The sequence below is a fragment of the Geotrypetes seraphini genome, chromosome 5, assembly GCF_902459505.1.
Source record: "Geotrypetes seraphini chromosome 5, aGeoSer1.1, whole genome shotgun sequence".
Taxonomy (NCBI): Eukaryota; Metazoa; Chordata; class Amphibia; order Gymnophiona; family Dermophiidae; genus Geotrypetes; species Geotrypetes seraphini.
In genome coordinates, this window is record NC_047088.1 from 191,651,046 (window position 1) to 191,668,378 (window position 17,333).

Sequence of the window (17,333 nt, forward strand, 5' to 3'; positions counted from 1 at the left end):
AGATGGGGCGGAAACGGGGTTTTTAAATTTTAGTCCTAGTAGTTTGCCTGTCCACAAAATAATTCTTTTTTTCCTGCCGGTCCACGGGTGTAAAAAGGTCTAGAACACTGGTCTAGACAGTGACAGGGGAGAGGGTAAAACTACAAAATTTGAAAGGATAATGGGGGTAGACAAAACAAGATAGCCAATTCTGCATCCAGGCCACTTGTATGAATCCTGCATCTAAGAAAGGAAAAGGAATCAAACATAAGCATCAGAGAAAAGAAGTGTTTTTAGTTCAGCCTTAAATTTATCTAGAGATATCTGTAGCCCGAGATGAAAAGGAAGCATATTCCATAACTCTGGGCCTTGTACTGAGTATAGTGATATCTAGACGATTGATATCTAGAATGATTTCATGAAAGGTTGGAATAACGACTATTCTATTGTGAGGTTCTAGAAGGGCAGTAGAGGATTAAGTGTCTGAAAAGATAAAGTGTTTCTCTGCAATGTGGATTTTGAAGAGGAGCAGTAAAATCTTGTATGTAATGCAGCAAGTGATGGGAAGCCATGGGCAGTCTTGAGTAAAGGAGTGAGATGGTTAAATTTGCGGTGACTGGTGATTAGATTAACAGCAGTGTTCTGGATGATCGCTTGTAATTTTTCACTTTAATGCCTTTGTGTAGTGAATCGCAGTGGTTAAGATGATTAATGACTAGGAAGCATTGAAAAGGCCACACTGTGTTTCTGCTAAAACTTTCCTAAATTATTTCAGTACTATCAGATGTATCCTGTTTGGCCCTGTTGGTTTGATTACCTTTAATTTAGTTAGCTCTTCTCTAACAATAAAGTTCAAGGTCTCTCTTACTCATATTCTTATTTATGTTCTCTGTGATCGTGCTGATGGGCCTGATGAATTCTACTTTGAAAAACACGTGTTACAGACATCCAACTTTCTTGTGCAGAAATCTATAGATATTTTCACACACCTTGGAACACGCCTAAAAATTTATTGATGCAAACTGATTCACTAACCCCTTCCTTTACAAAGCCGCGCTAGCATTTTTAGCTCCAGCTGCTGTGGTGACAGCTCTGACTCTCATAGGAATCCTAAGAGCATCTGAGCTCTTACCGTGGCAGCTGGCACTAAAAAAGCTAGCACGGCTTTGTAAAGGAGGGGGTAAATGTTTTATTCTGTGAAGTTATTTCTTCAAGACTGATTGAGTTGGGTTTTTTTTTTTTAAACTCCATGTAAGCATGATATTGTTGAAACTTTATTTTGTTTTGTTTTTTTTTATAGAATGTTGTTCCTGCTGAGGTATCACTTGTTTGTGTGGTAAAGCCAGATGAATTTTGGGACAAGAAGGTTACACATTTTTGTTTCTGGAAAGAGAAAGATAGACTGGGATTTGAGGTATGTATTATAAATATTTTATGTAGGTCAAAAAATTATTATTCTCCGAGTGCAAGCAGGACTACAGTTATCACAGATAGGTAGTGTCCTTGATGGAGCTCTAGTTTGAATGCTGCCCATTGTTCATGTCTCTTTAAAAAGTCTTTGGTAGGGCCTGTCAATTGGGACTCCAGGTGGGAAAGAGTGTTGCTTGCTATTTGGGAGTCCTTTATGAACCCATTGACCTCTATAGCTCTTGGCTGGCTGGTATTGATTCTAGTGTTAGTACCATGCCTCCACCATATCATTCCCACAATGTATGAGGTTGGGGGGGGGGGGGGTTGGTAGGTTTTATGATGGTTTAGCATTGTTGATTTGTTTATACTGATGCTATTTTGTATTGTTTCTACTTCATTTACAATGCTGTATTCAATATTGAAAATCTGAATAAATATATTTAAACAAAAAGCCTTTGGTAAGTCAGCACTGTGTATGTGCCTTTCCACCAATCTCAGTCATTTTTTCTCCTCAGAGCAGATGAGACTGGCCTCTTTTCACAAGAAAAGTTTTATTTTCGGTAGAAGTAAATTTGATCACGTAATCCCATTATTTAAGAAATTACATTGGCTTCCAGTGTACCTTAGAATCCAATTAAAGTGCGTTTGTATTGCATTTAACATTCTATTCGGCATCTTTTATCACCCTAGTAGTTCCTCTAGAGTGGAATGTGCATAGATCTCATCATGCTAGAAGTACTAAAAAATGAAAACGTAAATTTCCTTTCCTCAGGGGTAAAAACTAGTGCTGCCCGATTTAGGGAAAAAAAATTCGATTCGATTCAGCCTATTGAATCGATTTTTTAAATTCGATTCGATTTTACTGCCAATTGGGTGGTTTTATAAAACATCCTGGTGGATTTATTTTATAGCCTCTTCACACCCTTTGCCTTCTTCTAACCACACTGGCACTGTGGTGTAAACAAAATAAATAAACAAAAAAGACTTTTCCTCTCTCTGTTAAATCCTAGCTCACGTTTGCGGTCTAACAAAAGCTCCAGCAGGATACACTTTTCAAATCTGACATATTGTAATCACAAAATAGAAAATAAAATTATTTTTTCTACCTTTTGTTGTCTGGTCAATATTCAAATCGTGTTGGTCCCAGGCTCTGGTTGTCGTTGTCTTCTGATAACTTGCTTGCCAGGGTCTCCTTCTTTTCTTCTTTCTCCGTGCTAACCATCAATCTTCTATCTCTGTCCTCCCCTTTCGTTTCCCTTCCCTCTCCTGGAGGTCTGGCATCTTTCCTTTTTTTCATCTCCATCCACAGATCTACCTTTTCTCAACTACCCTTTCATCCAGCATCTCTCCCTCTCTGTTCCCAACTACACTCCTATCCAGTATATCTATCCCCCCCCCTCCACAACATCCCTTGTGTCAAACTTCTCTCCCTTTCTATTCCTTCCCTCCCTAAATCCCATTATCACCATCTCTCTCCCATTCCTCTGTTTTTACATTACATTAATGACCTATTCCGCCCGTACCTTGCAGTTCAGGGCAGATTACAAAAGAAACAGCTGGACTTTTCCAGGAAGATTACAAGAAGATTGGAGATTACAAGAAAATTGGAGAATTACAATTTAGGGTTTAGGATGCAGAAAAGATGACTGGGCTATTCCAGTAGATTTAAAGTTCGGGGTGCTGTACAAATAGGAGATAGTGCAGTTCTAGTAAATATACAATTTGGGAAGCAGTAGACATGCTTGAGGCTTTGAAGAGAAAGAATAACTGGAGATGAGGAGAGGTTAGGGGGGGGAATACACGGAGGGTAAAACCAGGGTTAGAGTTAAGACATCTGGATGGATTTTTTTGAATAGCAAGGTTTTGATTTCTTTTCGGAAAGATTTGAGGTCGCTCGTTGATATCATCAAGTTAGAGATGGTATGGTCAAGTTTCGCTGCTTGCGTTGCTAGTAGGCTGTCGAAAATCTTGCGCTGAGTGCCTTTGAGTGGGGGGTAGGTAAATGGGGTCTGTGTTCTTCTTTGTCTAGTAGTGAGGTTTAGGTTCAGGCGGTTGTTTAGGTAAATGGGGGCAGAGGCAGGATCGCAGCAGAGGGACGACAGCTCCGGAGGCCTATGGCAACCTGCAAGGATCGCTAAAGTACCCGTGATCCTTTCTGCAGGCTGCTCTCTGCTGCAATCAGGTAAAGGGAGGCCGAGAGGAAGCCGGACACTGCAGCACTGACCTGACTGACCCTCACCCTCTAAAGCAGGAGCGGCAGAGCCAGCCAGCAAGAGGCAGCGCTGCCGATCCTGCTTTAGGGGGTAAGGGGGGAGGGTCAGACAGTGAATCAGGAGGCTGATTTTTTTTTTAATTGATTCAAATCGATTCACCCGAAATGAATCGGTGAATCGATTTGAATCGTGAATCGGGCAGCACTAGTAAAAATAGATCTTTCAAGAGATTCAGTAATTCTTTCATCTTCAAACTAACAGTTCTGGAATGAGTTACCGCTTACACTGAGAAGTTTAGGCCCCTTCAACTTATTTTGGATAGCTCTGAAAACTTTTTTATTTTCCTGACATTTTGGAAATTAAGTCATTTCAGCTACATTCTTCTTATGTTTAAGTATTATGTTTACTTTATTGTTAACCGAGTCGAGCTCCTTCTGGTTGAAGATCCGGTCTGTAAAACTAAGTTTTAGTTTATTTTGCTTTTTCTGTTCTTTCCCGCTCTTCCATGGGTACTTTGGAGTCTTTTGCTGTCTTCCTGTACCCTCCCTTCTCTACTTATAGAGAAGGTTGTTGGGTTTTTTTGGGGGGGATGGGGTAATTTCTTTTTCTATGGCTATTTTGGGCCTGAGCTTCCAGCTGGGTACTTTCCCTCTTATCCAGAGAGCATTTTTATATTTTGTCTTCCTCCATCTTTGAGCCTTTTGATTTTGCTGCAGCCCATAATGTCCCTGAAACCTGCCAGTGGGTTTAAGAAGTGTATTCAGTGCAACAGGCAAAAAACAAAAGGAATTGACCCCAAAATATCCACAAAGAAGAAAATCCAGAGAAAACCAAAAAAACTCTGTGGAGTGATGATGTTCCCAAATGGACTTTATTTGAAAGTATCAAAGTTCCAAAGGTACACTAAAATCATCCACATAAAATAATTCCATCCACATAAGAGCCTTAAAGGTTCACCACACAATTGTTTCCCACGTACTCACCTTTATAGGACCCCCAGGGACCCCTGGAGAAGACTTTTTGTCGAAACGCGGACCGTGTTGGGTCCTGTATCCCTAGTGGACTAGGTCCTTTAAGGCTCTTATGTGGATGATTTACTTTTATGTGGATCAAATTATTTTATGTGGATGATTTTACTGTACCTTTGGAACTTTGATACTTTCAAATAAAGTCCATTTGGGAACATCGTCACTCCACAGAGTTTTTTGGTTTTCAGTGCAACAGGACCATGTCTGTGGTTAATCTTCATATCATGTGCTTTAAATGCCTAAGCTATGATCATAACTTCCTAACCTGTTCTCTCTGTGCTCAAATGCAGAAGAGAATGCAAAGGTCCAGGGAGGTTGTGTGTGGGAGACTTTTTGGCACTCAGAAGTTCAATTCATTGGCATCGGCATTGAGGACATTGGTCCCCATGGCTTCTGGAACTTCACTGGACATTAGTGATGCATCAGTATCAAGGAAGTCTCCCCCATCTCAACACTGAGCATCAGTAGCAGGTCCATAGGTCAAGCATTCTCCGACTTGGCCTTGAGGTGGTACATGGATTCCACGTCATTATCATCGTCTGCACCAAGAGACTCTGATGTGAGGTACTGAGCAAAGGTGAAGAAGTACCAGTGTTGTTATCCTCGACGCATGGTATGAGGAGTATTGGGACATCAGCAGCATTGGCACCATGAGTACCGCTTCCTCTCCATTGTAGAAATACTGACACTAGTCTCCCCATAGACAGTGTTCCTGGTGGCAATAGTTTTTGCGAGACATATTTTAGAATTACAAGCTCTCTCTTGTAAAGAAACTTTTCTTAGAATCATGGAGGTAGCTATAACCTCCCATGTTGTTCCCTTTTTTTCTTCTGAAAGTTATGTCCAATTTCCACGTTAACTAGGAAGTTCGTCTGCCTGCTTTTCAACCCATTGGTTAGAATAGGCAGAATAGAGTATTACAGAAGCTGGATGAGCGAAGAGTCTTACTTCTTTTTTTTTTTTTTTTTGAAAAGACCAATGATTTTCATCTCTCTTACCATCTGTTTGTGCTCACAAGTCGGTCCAGGCATGGCAAGCTGGTGTCCAGGACCTCTGTTGCCAGATGGATTTGCATGGCCATGTTGTCTACATATATCACCTGTGGTAAGCAGCCACCGGTTTCTCTCAGAACATACTCCACCGGGAGTGTTGCAACTTTATGGGCTGAGTTTTGGTCAGTCCCTCCAGCTGAAATTTGTAGGGCAGTTCTTTGGTCTTCTCTTCATATCTTTTATGAGGTTTTACAGAGTGGATGTGGCGGCTTTAGATGAAGTTGCCTTTGGGGCCTTGGTGTCCAGACATTACCATTGCTTTGGTATGTTACTTAATGTACGGACTCCTGAGGAGATGTAACAGAATGGAAGATTAGGTTATTACCTGGATTATCTTCTTTCTGTTAATCTTCTCAGGAGTTTGTATGGTTCGCCCTCTGATTTCCTCTGTTAAGCCTGGTTTTCTGCATCGGATATTTTTCACTTCCAGGCCTGGAATTCTTCTCCTGCCAGCCACCTGGCCTTGTGCAAGATTGTCCTGTATATGTAAGTGCATTATTCTGCCTTTGGCTCCTTTGATGTTAATGCTTGTTGCACACAGCAGGTTGATTATTATTGCTGCTATGTTTTGCATGTTTAAATGTTTATTGCTAATTGTTTGTTCCTTTATGAGCTACAGACCACAACTGTAAGATGTCAACGGGGAAGTTCCACATACCCCCTTCTTCTTTGTGTTTTATTCCATTGGTGCTCGATTGCTTTGGGACAAAACTGAGGGGGGCACTATACTCCACTGACAATGTGAAAGGTGTTGAAAGCTGCGAGTATCACACTTCTGCAAAACCCGGTTCACAGGTTTGGATTGAACAACTAACACATAGATTCTTGAGAGGATTAACAGAAGATTATCCAGGTAAGAACCTAATCTTCCATTCTCTTCACTCGCTATACATTCTCTCACCATTCACATCCCACCCCCCTTAGACTCCTACAACTCCTATATACATTCCTAAGACACATACAATCCCCACCCATCCCAGATACACACATACCCTGTACAGTAGAGTCTCGGCTAACTGGGTCTCAGTTAAATGAGACTCTCATAAAACTGGCAAAAAAAAAAACTGCTGGTGTGTAAAAAAAAAAAAAAAAGTCCCCAAAGCACCAACGGCATTGTCCTGAGCCGCAAATCCTTCCTCCCTCCCACCCCGAAGCACCAGTGCAACAGCAGTCCAGAGCCGCAAACCCTCCTCCCTCCCTCCAGCCCCGAAGTGGCAGAAGCAGGCAGTAGTCCTGAGCCGCGAACTCCCTCACTTCCTCCTTCTCTCTCTCCCTTACCCAAAGTGCAGCTGTCAGCAGGAGGCTGCTCGTGGCCAGCCCTGGCAGACCCTTTCCTCTGATGCATTGGAAGTGACATGTTGGAGGAAAGGCCCTGCCAGGGCTGACTGTGAGCAGCTTATGCCTCCTGCTGACCGCTGTACTTCGGGTAAGGAAGAAAGGGAAGAGAGGGGGGGAGGGAGGAAGCGAGGGGGTTTGTGGCTCAGGACTGCCGCCTGCTTCTGCCACTTTGGGGCTTGAGGGAGGAGGGCTTTGCGGCTCAGGACCATTGCCGTGCTGGTGCTTCAGGTTGGGGGAGGGGGGATTGAGAGTGTGTTAGACAAGGTTTCTAACACACTCTCAACCAGAAAACCAGTTATCCGATACCCACCAATCTCCATGGGTGCCGGATAACTGAGATTCTGCTGCCTATAACATACATGTCCCCTAAGATGCGTGCATGCCCGTCTCTGAGAAAAAGTGACTATAGTCTCAGATCTAAAATGTGCTGATCTAAAATGTTGAATATGGCTGAGTTTCTTCATGTCATGGGTCCATAGGCAGTTTGCAATAGTTATATGTTTGAACTTACGTAACTTTACTTTTCACATAAAAGGATGGAGTTTGGACTGGTTTATTATTAGAAATTGTTTGCTGTAACATAATTCATTCAAACTTCATTATTTTGTTTCTAGTGACTTTTGTCACCATTTCCCAGAGATGTCATATGTGTACACACACACCACCACCACCCTACACCCCCTCCCCAAATTGGTCTTACACCCATCTTCGTCCCTACGCTCCCTCCATAGTCTGGCATCTCTGTCTTCTTCCCTTCCAGCGACTTCTCCCCACTCTCTGATCCCCATTTCCATTCAGCGCCTTCTCCCCACTCTGTCTTCCCCATTTCCCTTCAGCATCTGTTCCTTTCCTTTCCACCACCACCCTTCTCTCTCACCACCTCACCGCCCTTCGGCAACCTTCGCGCAGTCCGAGCATCTCCCTCCCCCTTACCTTCACAGCGCATTTTAAGTTTAGAGTAACTTGTTCAAGCTTCCGGAGCCTGCATGTAGTCGCGTGCTTCTGTGGGCGGAAGCTTATCCTCTGACGCAACCGTAAGTTCCATTTGTATTCTGAGATATTAATAATATAAAATATGTTTTCTCAATTTGTTTAGCTACTAGCCTAGGAACAGATGCAAACAAGTCTTTTTGATTTTTCTATTTTCTTATTATAAAATGCTGTTTTAGTTAGAGGAGCTGTAGCTTTGTGTCACCAAGTTAGAATCTTCAAGATTAGGTAAACAATGATATTGTTTTCTAGTTCCCCTCTGATTTATGTAAGTTAAATTTCAATTGGTTTAACTCGGATTGATATTTAAAAGTACAGGATATAACATGTTTGAAATTAATATAGGTTGCAGCATTCTGGGGTTGGGGACAGAAGTATTGAGTGGCAGTATCAGGATATTTATTTATCTGATTAGAGGGACTGTATATTTAGCAATTCTACCTAAATGGATTGGACCACTGAATATGGAGCATAAAGATATGCAGATAAATCACATGCTTATCTTTATGCAACAACTGTGCTTCTGAAAATTGTCTCCTTAGATATCTAAATTTCAAGCTCTCACTTTATTCTTTTGGTCTCCAACGTGTGGCTCCCAAGTCCTCCATTGCGGCCCTCAAACAGTTTGCTGAAATGCTCTTCAAATCCTGTAAATGCATTCATTTCAATCTTGCTCACTTGATTTAGTAACTGCAAACAGTCTCTTACATGTGTTACTGAAGTGTCTCATTTATGGAGTTTGCTACTGTTGACATTACAAAAAGTGTTTTAAAAAAATATATCCTTGAAGTTTTGTAGGATCAATATTGGTATTAATTTTTAATGTTTAATAGCCAGACTGAATAAGCAGGTCAAGGTGATTTACAAAATTAGTAGTGCTTGTAAGCTTGAAATCTTTTGGTGGCCCTCAGAGCTTTCTCAGTCACACTGAGGCCCTTTATATGAAAAAGGTTAGAGACCACCGATATATACTTTTTCCCATTAAAGAAACTGAAGTTGATAAATAGTATGAAATAATGAATTTTTGTTGAAAGCACAATGTAAGGAAGAGAGATTGTTACTTTTTGAAATATTTAAATTCTTTTTTCCTTGTACTATTTTAGGTCATTTTGGTGTCTGCCAATAAATTAACTCGATATATAGAACCATGCCAGCTGACTGAGGAGTTTGGAGGCAGCCTTACATATGATCACATGGACTGGTTGAATAAGAGGCTGGTTAGTACAACTTCATAAGGAAAAATGTCAGCTCTCAGAAACTAGCTTATATCATTTTCCTTGCCAGTTTGGTAGAGCTTTTGGTTCTTATGATATGAAATAGCTATGTTAGGAAAAGGAAGAACAGTGTGCAAACTTTGTTGCATCACTTAGAAGAAATAACACATTAATATTTTGTGTTTCTTTTCTATGTTAACTTGAAACAAGGCCATTAGCTTTATTTTATGTAGTATATTTCTCATTTTAAATATTCTGAAAAATGTAACATAAACTGAATTATGTGGCTCATTTTTCGAACTATATTTTGTACACTTTTTCTAGCCCACCACTAATAACTCTTTAAGGATTTTGTGCCCAGAGATTTTGATGTATCATTTTGATTTTATATCAAATAAGTGATACAGCAATAGTATCAGACCTGTTAATAAAAAAACAGAATGTTTCTTGTATCTGTGTACTTTTATTAATATCTCAGAATAAAAATGGAAGCTTGTTTTTTTTTCCCATTATATTTTTATTTTCAAATTTTACAAAAAGTGTACATAATAATAAAATACATTTGATAAATGCATGGTATCACTTTTATATCTAACACAATGTATGTCTGAATTTGATTTTCCCCTTCACCCTCCCCCCACCCTTTTATTGCTTTAATATAATATTTTCAAATTTTATAAAAGTATACAACATATTGGAATACAATTGATAATTATTCAATAACATATTTATATCTAATACAATATATTCTGGATAAATTTTATTCATTTTCCCTCCCCCCACCCTTCTATTATTTTTTAATCATTTGTTACATTTTGTATCATATATTATAATATATTATATATAAATTGTTTTCCTTATCCCCCCTATATGTGTGTCATAAAAAAAAAAAAAAAATCTCTAAAAGAAGAAAAGAAGAAAAAGTATTCTATTATTTAATTATTGCAGTATTTTGTCAATGGCCCCCATATTTTTATAAATTTATTATATGTCCCCTTTTGTACTGCTATTGTTCTTTCCATTTTAAAAACATGGCATATTGTATTCCACCAAAATGTGTAGTTTAGGTTGTTGTAATTTTTCCAATTGTTAGTTATATGTTGAATGGCAACCCCTGTCATAATTAATAAAAGTTTATTATTTTCTGGTGAAATTTGACTTTTTTTTCTCATCATTGTTCCAAATAAAATTGTATCATATGATATTGCAATATGATTTTCCATTAATTTATTAATTTGTGGCCAAATTGAATTCCAAAATATTTTAATATAAGGACAATGATATAATAAATGATCTAATGTCCCTGGTTCTAGATTACAGTGCCAGCATCTATTAGACTTAGAACTGTCTAGTTTTTGTAAACGAGTAGGGGTCCAAAAAGCTCTATGTAATAAAAAGAACCATGTTTGTCTCATAGACGCTGACACTGTACATCCCATTCTCCAAGACCAAATTAGTGGCCATTGAGATGCATTAATTTGATGTCCAATCTCAATGCTCCAAATGTCTCTTAGACCATTTTTTGGTTTTTTATTCAAATATCCAGATATTAATTTATACCACAATGCGGCTTGATGTCCTAGGAAGTCTGCTTTAAAGCATAAGAACTTTAAACTATATTGATTGTTTAATGATTTCCATTCAGGGAACCCAACCTGAATGGCCTGCTTCAATTGCAACCATTTAAAACTTTGTGTTTTATTAAGACCAAATCTATGTTGCAATTGTGAAAAATCCAGCAGTTTACCTTCTGAAATAATATCATCTAGAGATCTAATTCCTGCAATAATCCAGTTCTTCCAAAGGATTTGAGCTCCGCCTACTTTGATCTTGGAGTTTATCCATATGGATTGATTAGTTGATTTATATATTGGGATGGGTGTTAATTTATCAATAAATCTCAATGTTTTCCAAGTATCCATTATTATTTTATTTTCTCTGTATCTTTTAGGTATATTAATACTTGGTAAATGAACTAAATTTAGGGGAAACATAAGGCGCCATTCCAAATATAACCAATCTGGTGCATTATCTATAAGTTCTGGGAGGATCCAATACATACCCTGACGTAGAATATAGGCTTGATGGTACCTATAGAAATTTGGAAAATTTACCCCTCCCTCCTTAATTGATTTTTGTAAGGTTACTAAAGCTATTCTAGGTGTTTTACCAAGCCAAAGAAATTTTGTTAAAATTCTATTAAGCTTCTTATAAAAGGACCCCTGAAAATAAATAGGTATCATACTCATTAGGTAGCAAACCACAGGCAACATCATCATTTTAATAGTTTGAACTCTGCCCCACCAAGATATATGTAATGGGTTCCATTGTTCACATAACTCCGTTACTTTTTTTAATACATATTTTTCATTTTCTTTTACAGTATCTTCAATTGTTTTTTTAACTTGAATGCCTAGATATTTAAATCCTTCTTCTTTCCATATGAATGGAAAAATATCAAATAATCCTTTTACACAGTAAACATTCAAGGGTATAATTTCAGATTTATTCCAATTAATTTTATAACCTGAAAATTTGCCAAACTTATCAATTAATTCCAATAAAGAAGATAAGGTAGACTCTGGATTTCTCAAATAAAGCAAAATATCATCAGCATAAGCCGAAATTTTATATTCCATATCTGAATATGGAATTCCTTGTATCTCCCTCGTTTGCTGTATTGCTAACAATAAGGGTTCTAATACAACATCAAATAACAAAGGAGATAAAGGACAACCTTGTCTAACTCCCCTCTGCAATTGAAAACCATCAGATATCTTATTATTAATATTTAATCTTGCAATCGGGAAGCTATACAATGTTTTTACCATTTGTATAAATCCAGAACCTATACCAAACCATTCTAAAGCCTGATACATAAAATTCCATTCTACCCTATCAAATGCTTTCTCAGCATCTAATGAAACTGTAAATGTCGGTTCATCCATTTTTTTTGATAAGTTTAGCATATGAAATAATAGTCTAGAGTTATTGGAGGAATGTCTTTTAGCAACGAAACCCGTTTGATGCATATCTATAATATGTGGGAGAGCTTTGGCTAATCTCAAAGCCAAAATTTTCGCCAAAAGTTTATTATCAACGTTTATCAAAGATATAGGCCTGTAGTTTGAAACCAAAGTAGGATCTTTGTTTGGCTTAGGCAAAACAATTATTATTGATTCAGCCATAGTACCTTTTATATTACCTTTTATAAGTTGTGTCTGATATAATTTTAATAAATGTGGGGAGAGGATATTTTGAAATGTTTTATAAAATTCTACTGTGTAACCATCACCACCTGGAGCGGATCCAACTCTAAGAGATCTCAATGCTGTTTCTAATTCTTTTAATGATATAGGTTCTTCTAAACTTCGTTTTATATGATCAGGAATCTTAGGTCCATTTATTAAATCTAAAAATTTTTTTCCATCTTTTTGTTTCTCCAAATAAGGTTCGGAAGAATATAGATCCTTATAAAAATTTAAAAATTGTTTTAATATTATATTTGTTTGATTTGTTATTATACCATTATCATCTTTTATTCCATTAATATTAGTTCTCCTTTTTTTTGCCTTAAGATAATTTGCTAATAATTTTCCCGCCTTATTAGAATTTCCATAATACACCGTTTGTTTGGAAAACAAATCTTTTCTTATCATTTTTGAAGTTAATTCATTATATTTACCTTTTACTTTCAAAAGAGCTTGCAAAACTTCATATTCCCATTTACTTATCAATTTAGCTTCTAATATTTTTATTTCTTTTTCTAATTCTATATATTGTTTTTTAATTTGTTTCCTAATAAAAGCTGAATATGATATGATATTACCCCTCATAGTTGCTTTAAATGCATCCCATACATTCTCTATAGATGTATCTTCCACTAAATTTATTTGAAAAAATTCATTAATTTGTGTTTTAAAATTTTTCAAAAATTTGTCATCCACAAGCAATGCATTATCAAATCTCCAAAGAGGTCTATTATTTTCTAATTGATCTAATTGTAATTCTATCCATATTCCCGCATGATCCGAAATGATAATAGGATCAATGGAGGCTTTAATCACTTGTTGCACTTTATTTGTTGAAACAAAAATATAATCTATTCTTGAAAATGATTTATGAACCTGTGAACAAAATGAATACTCCTGATCATTAAAATGAAGAATACGCCATATATCTTTCAAATCACATGATTGAACTAAATTATCTAGACCTAAAGATTTAATATTTTTACCTGGTTTTTTATCCAATAATGGATCCATTACAGCATTAAAATCTCCAGCCACCACTAAATTAGAGGCAGCCAGTGGTAATAACATATTTTGTAGCTTTTTGAAAAATTCTGATTGATTCGAATTAGGGGCATATATATTAAATAACGTCAGGGTATCATTTCCCATACCTATATCGATATGTATCCATCTTCCATGTGGATCTGAATTTTTTTACCTTTATATTGGCCATACATTTTTTATTTATAAGGATTGCAACCCCTGCTTTTTTACCCACTGCTGGAGCAAAAAAACATTCTTTTATCCATCCACCTGATAATTTCTGTGATTCCTTCATATTAAGATGGGTCTCTTGCAGACAGTAAATATCTGCATTTTGTTTTTTTAAAAATGTTAATATTTTTTTCCTTTTAATTACGTGATTCAGGCCATTGACATTAATAGAATATATTTTAAAAGACATTATATATTTTAATACTTTTCATTATCTTATTCTTCCTCTCCTCCTTCATATTTAATATCCAAAAAATTTTCTTCATGACACACATATTTAACCCTAATGTATCTCCCTTAATTATTCTAATAAATATTCTCCTTATCCCTCCCTTTCCCACCCAATATATTGGCTGCTTAAGGATACACATTGGAATTGTAATCCTAACATTCTCCCCATTCCAGGCAATCAATATTCAATTGTTTAAACAAATTTCCCTTCTAACTATCTATATTGATCTTTTATATTTATTTAATCATTTTCCATAACATTTTATTAATGTATCATTTTCCATTTAACAATATGTTAATTTGTATTTCCTTAGTATTATGATTTCAACATATAATTATTTTAAACATATATGCAGTGTATTATTTAATAATTTTCCTATATTCTGTTCTTTCTTTCATATAATTATTATTGTCTTTTCTTTGTATTGTTTTCCTCCATTTCTTCAAATATTTCGATATGTTATATTTTCTAATTTTTCATAGAGTCTTCAAAACCATCTTAATATATTATGTTAATATATCATAGGTTCTGGTTTAGAGAGAAACTCTTTTAGTTTTTCGGGATCCTCAAAATATAAGGACTTGTCTCCAGATGACACTCTCATTTTCGCCGGGTAGTATAGACCATATTTAAATCCTTTTTCTTTGAGTAGAGGTCTCATGTCTAGTAGTCTTTTCCTTTTAGTTGCTGTGTTTTTGGCGAAGTCTGGTAAAAACCATAATCTTGATCCTTTATAATTTAAGTTTTTATCTTTTTTTGCAGCATTTAGTATCTCTAGTGCTTGTTGGTATCTCAACATTTTGAAAATGATTGGTCTTGGTCTGTTTTTATTTTCTAGATTTTTTATTGGGATTCTATGCGCCCTTTCAATTTCAATTGGTTGTTTCAAGTCTAATTGTAGAATTTTTGGAATTAAATTTTCAAGGAAAAGGATAGTATTTTTTCCCTCTAAATTTTCTTGTATTCCAAAGAGTTTGATGTTCTTTCTTCTTCCTCTATTCTCGTAATCCTCCAGTTGATCTTTTAATTTATTTAATTCCAGGTTGTCGTTTTTACATCTTTTTGATTCACATTCTATAGTTTCCATTTTTGATTCTAGTTCAGTTGTTCTTTTGTTGTTAACTTCCATTTGTCTATGTATATTTAAAATTTCTTCTTTCATTTCAGACATATTAGTTATAGTTTCTTTAAGCATTTGTTTGATTTGTTTTAATTCTTCCATGACTTCAGCTTTGCTTAATGTGTCTGATTCTTCGATAGGAAGTGGTATTTTGCTTGGTGTTATTTGGTCTTGTTTCTGTCTTTTTGCAGATGTACCAGCCTCATTTTTGTTTTGTCTGGTACTTGTCATGTTGTTGTTTTCTTTTTCTTGGTTATTCTTATTTCTTATATTTAGTCTCTTAGGTTTAGATTTGATATTCTTAGGTTTTTAATCTCTTTTCTTCCAAGATTTAGTTTTGTCTTTTGAAGTAGAAATTTTCTTTTTAAGCCCTTTTCTTTTTTCAGTTATCTGTCACAATCTTGAGTATTCCTTTTTTAGTTTATTTATCTCTTTAATATTAGCTAGATGGTTATTTTTAATTTTTTTTTTTCCTTTTTCCTTCTTTTTTCCTTTACTTATGTCAGTTTAAAAAATCTTTCCTTTTTTCTTTTATTTTTCTCACTTTACTGTTTCAATGAAGGAGGGAACATTCAGTCCAACAACATTTCCTTCTCTTAAATCTCTCTTGACTTTCACTCTCTCTCTCAATGAGACACCGTTTCAGCGTTGACAAAAAAATTCTTGGTATTTATTTATTTATTTATTTTTTTTCTCCTCTCACAAGCCCAATCGCAGCCCCGATTAAGGAGAGCAACACTTTATAGAATTATTTTCCTTTATTTTGAGCAATTTGAAGCAATTGTCTTCTGTTTTTTTTTTTTTTTTTTTTTTCAGCTTCTCTTAATTGCCACGATGTCTTGCTGCTTTAGTTTTTTAAAGTACTAATTTTAGTACCGCTTTGAAACTTTCCTCTTTTTGGTCAGTTTTTCCCCAGCTTGGCTTCACTATCTCTCTGTATCAGTCAGAGAAAAGCTGTTAAAAATTAGTCTTTTTCATTGTCAGCAGTTTCTTGTTTGTAATATATCTCAATATCTATCTATTATTGAAGAAAAATGAACAAATAGATAGGTTTCAGACAGAAGTTCAGTTAGTTATTCTGTGTTCCATTTCTTCATTAAGCTGAAAATGGCCGCTTTAAACTGCCACACTTAAGAATTCTATTGACAACATTCACATTAAGAGTATAATCTTTTTTATACCTTTTTTAGTTAGTATTTTTACTTTTACATAAATCTTCTAATAATTATAGCTTTAGCAGTATTAATTTAAAACTGTATTGAAACATTTTCCTTCCGTTTGCCAATTCAATATATCAGCCTTTCCTCACAGTCATTTCACATTAGCTTAAAGACATTTTGGTAGAATCAGCAAATTTTATTTAGTTAGCTACTATTCTTTTCAATATCAGCATATCTTCTTTATTGCCTCACCATTCCAGCTCTTCGATGTCTTGCCGTTTCAGCAGTGAAATAAAATCTGCAGTTTTGAGTCTTTTCACAGTTTTTAAAGGGGGTAGATTCAAACTGTCATCTCTCTCTTTCTCTCTCCAAATCCTTTCGCTGTCAGTCACTCACCATATTATTTAAACTTTTTTTTCCCCTCTGTCATTTATTTGTCTCCGATGGTGCACCGATCTGTCACTTATCTTCAATATCGCGCCGTTTCAATGCTTAGAAAAAAAAAAAAAAAAAAATCGGCAATCCTCCTGCAGCTCCTCTCACAAGCCCAATCGCAGCTGTGATAGAGGAGAGCGAAATTTACTCAAGTATTCTGTTATTTCAATTAACTTTGAGTTATTTTATCTTTTTTTATAAAAGACTCACTTTTCTAAAGCCGGTATTTCTCTCTTTCGGCTTTTCATTCACAGGCTGCTTCAGCGCTGCGTTTCAAATCTCACAGTATCGTTATAGATAAAAAAAAACGGTACTTTGTTTTCTCAGCTCCCAGTTACCTCAGGCTTCGTTTTAATTTCAGTTAAAGAGGTCATCTGATTTATATTATGTTCTTCTTCTTTGTCGATTATTTCTTTGATGAAATTATCCAGAAGGAAAAATATTATTTTTTATTTTATGCCTAGATGGTGAGGAGCTCTGCGACTACACTTCCATTCGTGCCTCGCGCTAAGCCACGCCCCCCCCCCAAAAAAAAAAAAATTAGAAGCTTGATTGCATGGAAAGTTTGTAGACAGTTATAAGGATTGTATTGATTTCTATAATTCTAGCAGGTATCCTCACCTTTTAGGACCTTGAAAACAAGTTATTTAGTAC

At 36.0% G+C, this 17,333-nt stretch overlaps 1 protein-coding gene across 1 annotated transcript in view; it reads left to right on the top strand.

The window, feature by feature from the left end:
- Positions 1 to 17,333, top strand: part of SESTD1 (SEC14 and spectrin domain containing 1) — a 138,171-nt gene that overhangs the window by 43,901 nt on the left and 76,937 nt on the right. Inside the window, exons 5-6 of the mRNA XM_033945936.1 lie at positions 1,280 to 1,393; positions 9,114 to 9,227. Coding sequence (XP_033801827.1) covers positions 1,280 to 1,393; positions 9,114 to 9,227 — 228 coding nt within the window. The remainder of the gene's footprint in view (positions 1 to 1,279; positions 1,394 to 9,113; positions 9,228 to 17,333) is intronic.